This window comes from Hyperolius riggenbachi, chromosome 4 (assembly GCF_040937935.1).
Source record: "Hyperolius riggenbachi isolate aHypRig1 chromosome 4, aHypRig1.pri, whole genome shotgun sequence".
Classification (NCBI taxonomy): Eukaryota; Metazoa; Chordata; class Amphibia; order Anura; family Hyperoliidae; genus Hyperolius; species Hyperolius riggenbachi.
The window spans coordinates 468,331,222-468,337,740 of NC_090649.1; the positions used below are offsets into that span (position 1 = coordinate 468,331,222).

General features: G+C 45.6%; 1 protein-coding gene across 1 annotated transcript in view; it reads left to right on the forward strand.

Annotated features, from left to right (window-relative positions):
* The window catches only part of KCTD3 (potassium channel tetramerization domain containing 3), a 96,678-nt gene that overhangs the window by 56,430 nt on the left and 33,729 nt on the right, over positions 1-6,519 (forward strand). Inside the window, exon 9 of the mRNA XM_068232880.1 lies at positions 4,772-4,962. Coding sequence (XP_068088981.1) covers positions 4,772-4,962 — 191 coding nt within the window. The remainder of the gene's footprint in view (positions 1-4,771; positions 4,963-6,519) is intronic.

The following is a 6,519-nucleotide window of genomic DNA, read 5'->3' on the forward strand; positions in this document are numbered from 1 at the left end:
GGCGATCCGCCGCGTGCAGCGGCGAAAGAGGGTCCCCCCAGCCGCCCGAGCCCAGCGTAGCCGGAACAAACAGTTCCGGCCAGCGCTAAGGGCTGGATCGGAGGCGGCTGACGTCAAGACGTCGGCTGACGTCCATGACGTCACTCCGCTCGTCGCCATGGCGACGAGGGAAGCGAAACACGGAGGGCCGCTCATTGCGGCCTTCCGTGTTATCTCTTGCCGCCGGAGGCGATCGGAAGATCGCCTCCGGAGCGCCCTCTAGTGGGCTTTCATGCAGCCAACTTTCAGTTGGCTGCATGAAATAGTTTTTTTTTTTATTTAAAAAAACCCCTCCCGCAGCCACCCTGGCGATTTAATCAGAACGCCAGGGTGGTTAAAAGCCAAGTTTGCCTATCTGCACTAGGCCAGTGATAAAGTACATTTTGATCCTCATCAGTAGTATGTGCCACATAATTATCAAGCTGGCAGGCATGTGGGGCGGAGCTACAGCATGTAAGCTGGTGTCAGCCACGCCCTCAGCCCACCCCACCAAAACCTCCTTTCATTAGCAAATGTAGAGCACTCAAAAGTTTTCAAATTTTTTTAGATTCACTCTTAACCGGTTCTTATATTTAAATGGGACTATTTATAAAATGCAGATCAATTAATTGCCCTTTTTATTAACCCTTTCCAATCTAAGTTGCAGATCATCCATGTCCCCCCTTCCCCAACACTTACGTTTATATCCGTTGTGTTGGGGGGGGGGGGGGTGAGGGGGAGAGGGCATGGGTAAAAAAGGGCACTTAACTGATTTGCATTTTTATAAATGGTCCCGTTTACCCAGTTGGAGTGAATCTGAAAATTTTTGAAACCTTTTACCCCTTACAAATTTTGAGTGACAAAACTTGTTCATATTGTATAAACGACAAATGGAGGTATATGGAGGCTGCCATATTTATTTCCTTTTAAGCAATACCAGTTGCCCGGCAGCCCTGCTGAGCTATTTGCCTGCAGTAATGTGGATCACACCAGAAACAAGCATGCAGCTAATCTTGTCAGATCTGTCAAAAATGTCACAAACACCTGATTTGCTGTATGCTTGTTCAGGGTCTGTGGCTAAAAGTATTAGAGGCAGAGGCTCTGCAGGCTAGCCAGACAACTGGTATTGTTCAAAAGGAAATCAATATGGCAGCCTCCATATACCTCTCACTACAGTTCCCCTTTAAGAGCCTATCCAGTGAGTCAGAAATTGTCATGCTCAAGCACATGAAGTATACTATAGTACTGTATCCTTATTCAATTAATAATTGGGAGTCATTTTTCCTTTCCAATGCTTTAGCAAGCGAGCACAGACAGTGTCTAAGCTAGATCACAGTGCTCGATATGCAGGGATTCGCATGCAATAATCACACAGCAGCTTACATCGGAAGCATAGGCCTCACACGTTAATGCCGGTACAGTACTGATAGCGTGCTCCTCTGTTCGCATGTCTGTGCAGCCTGGATGATACTGTAGTGTTGCAGCCATGCACAAGCAAGTCACACATTACTGCTATTCCCACAATAACCAGACAACAACTTACCCAGGAAGCATTCGGTCGCACCTGGTGCTTTTAAAGCGGACCTGAACTCAGACCTCCTTTCTGCTCTAAAATATACACAACAGCATAAATAACCTTCAAACAAAATCATTTATTTGTTACACCTGATACAAATCCTAAAATAAATCTGCAGTTTTTACTTCCTGATTCATGGAAGCAGACATATTGTTTACAGCCTGTGCTTTCAGATGTGCTTATCTGCCATCTCTGCCATAGGCAGTCATGTGGCACATGGGGGAGATCAAATTACAACTTGAGATTAGACACAAATGAGGGGGAATTGGACAGGCTAAACTCTCTGAATACACACGGTGCGTTTCTCTGTTTTCCTTCTGTCCTGTATAAGAGTTCAGGTCCTCTTTAACTCTGTCGGGACCAGCCGCCTAACCCCCCCCTTAAGGACCAGGCGGTTTTGCATGGGGGGGGGGGGGGCGCGTTTGGGGGGGAGGTCAGGCAGCCAGATCCCTGTTAGGGCTTGCTGGGCTGTGTGTCTCCCCTGCCTCCAGATGTCCCCCCTTTGCCAGCTGCCTTCACTCACCTCCCAGGCTCCAGCGATGAGCAGCTGTGGACCCCTCCGCTCTCTCGCCGGCTTCCCCACTCGTACTGACGCTAAGTTCCAGGTGGCGGCGTGATGATGTCATCAAACCGGGACCCGGCACTTAGCGTCAGTACAGCGGGGATGCCGGCCAGGAGCAGAGGGGAGCGCCGATCGTCGGGGGAATGACTGGGAGGTGAGTGGATCCACTTCTTCCCCCCCACCACCGCAGCTTTGTAAGTGATCACTATGATCCGCCGGCGATCATAGTGCTCACGTGCTCAGAAGCCATACACGATGGCTTCTGATCACTGAGGGGAAATGTCAGCTGTCATATGACAGCTTATTCTCCCCTCTCAGGTGCGCACGGTCGCGTCATGAGCGGAAATGGCGGGTAGCATAGATTCTACGCCACATCAGGCTAGAACTGCCACAACTGCAGCGTAGGATCTAATGTAGGCGGTCCCCAAAATGTTAAGGTAATCCACGCAGGCCCAGAGTAGTGTGCAGATAGCAAGAAGACTACAAGTGGCTGCCTGCCCACTCACTTACCACAGCTCATGGGTCTCTGACTGACATATGAGGCATGTGCCCGCCCACTTTCCACTATAGCCAGGTACAGAATACCAATGGGGCAAAAAAGCAGGATTGACAGAATTTCTATTACATCAGGGTTTACTTTACCATGCGTTACTTGCATATGCTTATAATGGTTCTTGGCCAGGATCTGGACATTTACTTTACTATACCCGAATGTTTACAATATCAGAGTTTACTAGAACGAGATTATACTGTATTATAAAGTACAAAAAAAATTATAAAAATTGATCCTTTCAGCATCTGACCAGCCGCAACTTTTTCCAGCTGTGACGGAGGGAGCAGGGCGCGGGGGTTTATCGAAATTTGTCAAAACTCCCGCTCCAACGCTTTTCAAATGGATGGCCTGTCCGTCCACGGTTGCCGTTTCCAATTGTTTCAGTCACAGTCAGGGAGGCTCGTGGTGATTCAAAGAGGAAGAGAGAAGCCGGCCACCTGACAGAACGTTTATTAATGGCCGGAGCAGCGTGTGGACTAATGTTTCTTCTCCATCCTCGTATTCCACACCGAGGCCGGGACATGGACACACGCTTGATTTGTGGCTAAACAGCAGCAGTTTTGAAGTTCTGAATTATGTTGCAACAAAAGAATATCACAAAAGGAAAAAAAAAATAGGGAGCAGTCCTTTAACCACTTGAGGACTGTAGGCTTACACCCCCCTTAGTGACCAGGCTAATTTTTACAATTCAGACCACTGCAGCTTTAAGGGCTTGCTGCAGGTCTGTACAACTCAGCACACAAGTTATTTCCCCACCAACAGAGCTTTCTGTTGGTGGGCTCTGATCCCTTTTTTTTTTTTTTTTGTTTATTTGTGGTTCTTTTTTTTTTTTTTTTTTATTCCCGGCCCTCCCTCCCCCTGCCAGCCAATCACCACGATCGGCTGTGATAGGCATCAGCCTATGACAGCCAATTGCTCCTGTGCCTCCCCAGGGGACAGCCAAGTCACACGGCTGTCTCCAGTACAGTGCTACCGTAGATCGCAACGCTGTACAATGTAAATAGACAGCGGTTTCACCGTCTAACAGTCTCCTAGCAGCGTTCGCCGCGGGAGACTGATGGAATGGAGCTCCATCATTCAATCGGAGATAGGACTTGACGCCAATTGCCGTTGAGCGGTCCTGGGGCTGCCGCCGTGTTCACGCCAATACACAAGGGGTATACGGTCCATGAGGTATCACGTTTCTCTCAGTTGGTGGTGGGTAGCTACATATCGGGCTGCTATTTGCACTGTTGTTTCCTCTTCCTCAATAGAATGTAGTTTCCTCATCTGTGGAGGTAAAATCCAGGATAAGGGTGGAGAGTCTCTGGAAGTGGGCGGTCCTCACTGGTCTGTATTTGCTGCAGTATAATGCTAGGTACACACAATACAATTTTTTTCTGTCAGATTGACCATTTCCAACAGGTCCGAACTGATTTCCGATCGATTCTCTGATAGATTTTCCGTTCACTTCTATGGAAAATCTATCATAAATCAGATCGGATATGTCGGAAATAGTCGATCTGGCAAGTAAATCTGCCAGAAAATTGTATAGTGTGTACCTAGCATAATGCTGGGTACACACGATACGTTTTTCCGCTGGATCTTCCACCCGATCGTTTCTTTCCGCTGGATTCTGAGCCTAATTCTCTTATCTTCCGCTCATTTTTCTTATCTTTTTCCATTCACTTCTATGAGAAATGGAGCGCAGAATCGATTGGCAGGAATATCGGACATGTCGGGAATTATCTATCGGATCCATCTATTGAGCAGAAAAATGTATCGTGTGTGTACCCAGCATAATAGAAAGTGGGCATCACCCTCCAAGGCCCCCTGGTCACACTGCCTACAGTCTCCTCACAGGGCTTCCATGTTTGCCTGTACCGCCCTGTCTCTGTCTGCAGGCTGTGGGTGATCAGACGGTTCAGACTCTGTCTGACTTGGGGTGGTGTAACCTCTCCAGATACGGGGCCATTGTGTACTTCCTCTGCAGTGATCGGTAGACGGCGAGTCGCTGCATTACTTTGTGCTGTGTGAGGAGGGGAGTAGGAGGAGTAAATCAGGCCTTGTGTTTTCCTCACAGGATAAAGGAATCATCTGGCTGGCAACAAGTCTTCACCAGCCCCTATCTGGACTGGACCATTGAAAGGGTGGCTCTCAATGCCAAGGTAGTTGGAGGCCCTCATGGTGATAAGGACAAGATGGTGGCCATTGCGTCAGAGAGCAGCATTATCCTCTGGAGCATACAGGATGGAAGCAGCGGCAGCGAGATAGGTGAGCTTCTTTGGAACTCCTGTTAGACATATTTTTATTTTAAAAAATAAATATTTCTTCAGACTAGTATATTGTAGAATACCCAACTATTGTTTTCAGAGCCTAAAGAACTATAGTGAAAATAACTTAATGATGAAATGTGCTTATTTTTTTTACAATTTTCATTTATAGATTATTTAGTCAGTGTTTGCCTATTGTAAAATCTTTCCTCTCCCTTATCATTCTCAAATATATCACTTGTGCTGACATCTTTACTTCTGGCAGGTGATCTTTATGGAATGTTCATTACTAAGAGTTCTGTGCACAGAGGGAGATGCTGCTTGCTTGGCAGTAGGATAAAAGCCGCTATTTCCCACAATGCAATAAGGTTCACTGACAGGAAACTGTCAGAACCATGGTCATGACATCAAACTGTGGGAGGGGTTTCACCACAATATCAGCCATACAGACACCCCCTGATGATCTATTTGAGAAAAGGTAAAGATGTCTGGTGGGAAAAGAGGCATGAGCTACTGGTTGGAATGAAGTTCAATTATTGGTTAAAGAGGATTCTGAGCAGAAAAATTAATTGTCCTGAGCCTCAATTATACCATTATAAAATTATAATGTACAATAAATATATGTATATGTTATCAATATGTACATTTCCCCATCTTTTTAATTTAATAGTAATAACAGGGCTGCTCCCCATCTGTCGCAAATATACTGTAATTAAAGCAACCAGAGATGAAGCACCCTCTTGTATCTTACCTTATAAATCAGTGGGAACATGACAGTAAACACCTAATCTGCTCTTTGTTTCATTGTTCTCTGTTTAATCTGACTGTTATCACCTCTGATAAGAATCCCCGACTGAGCACTCAGTCTGGCTTTGCTACGGAAAGATTATAGCTGAGTCTGTCTTCTGTGGTGTCTTTTCAAGCGCAAGCCTGCCCCCTTGTGGCTCTGCTATAATGACTCAGCTTAGCTATAATCATTCCCGGCAAAGCCAGACTGAATGCTCAGTTCGAGATTCTTATCACAGCTGATAACAGACACTTTTAGCAGTGAGGATGAAACAGAGAGCAGGGTAGGTGTTTTCTCTAATGTTCTTACTGATATATATGGTAAAATACATGAGGGTGCTTCGTCTCTGGTTCACTAAGCTAAAGGATTGAGTTCTGCACATGCAAATGTTGGAGTGTGCAAAGCCAAGGGAAATAATTATGTATACCAATTATAAAACAAGTAATCACTAATAAAAGGCTGCACTACTATGTCAAATTACAAACGTTACTAAAGGGAACATGAGAGGAAAATAAACTGATAAACAATTGTAAAGTATTACTGACACGCGCTATAGATCCTCAAATACTCAGGTTTATTCACTAAATTTGATTCACAACCAATCACACAATCCATTCATTCTAAATCTCATAAAAAATCCTATCATTAACTTCCTGGACTTGGAATTATATATAGAGGGTAATTCCTTGAACACGAGAACATATCATAAACAGGTGGATGTGAACAGCTATATCCTATACACCAGCTGTCATCTTCCACGGTGGTTAAATA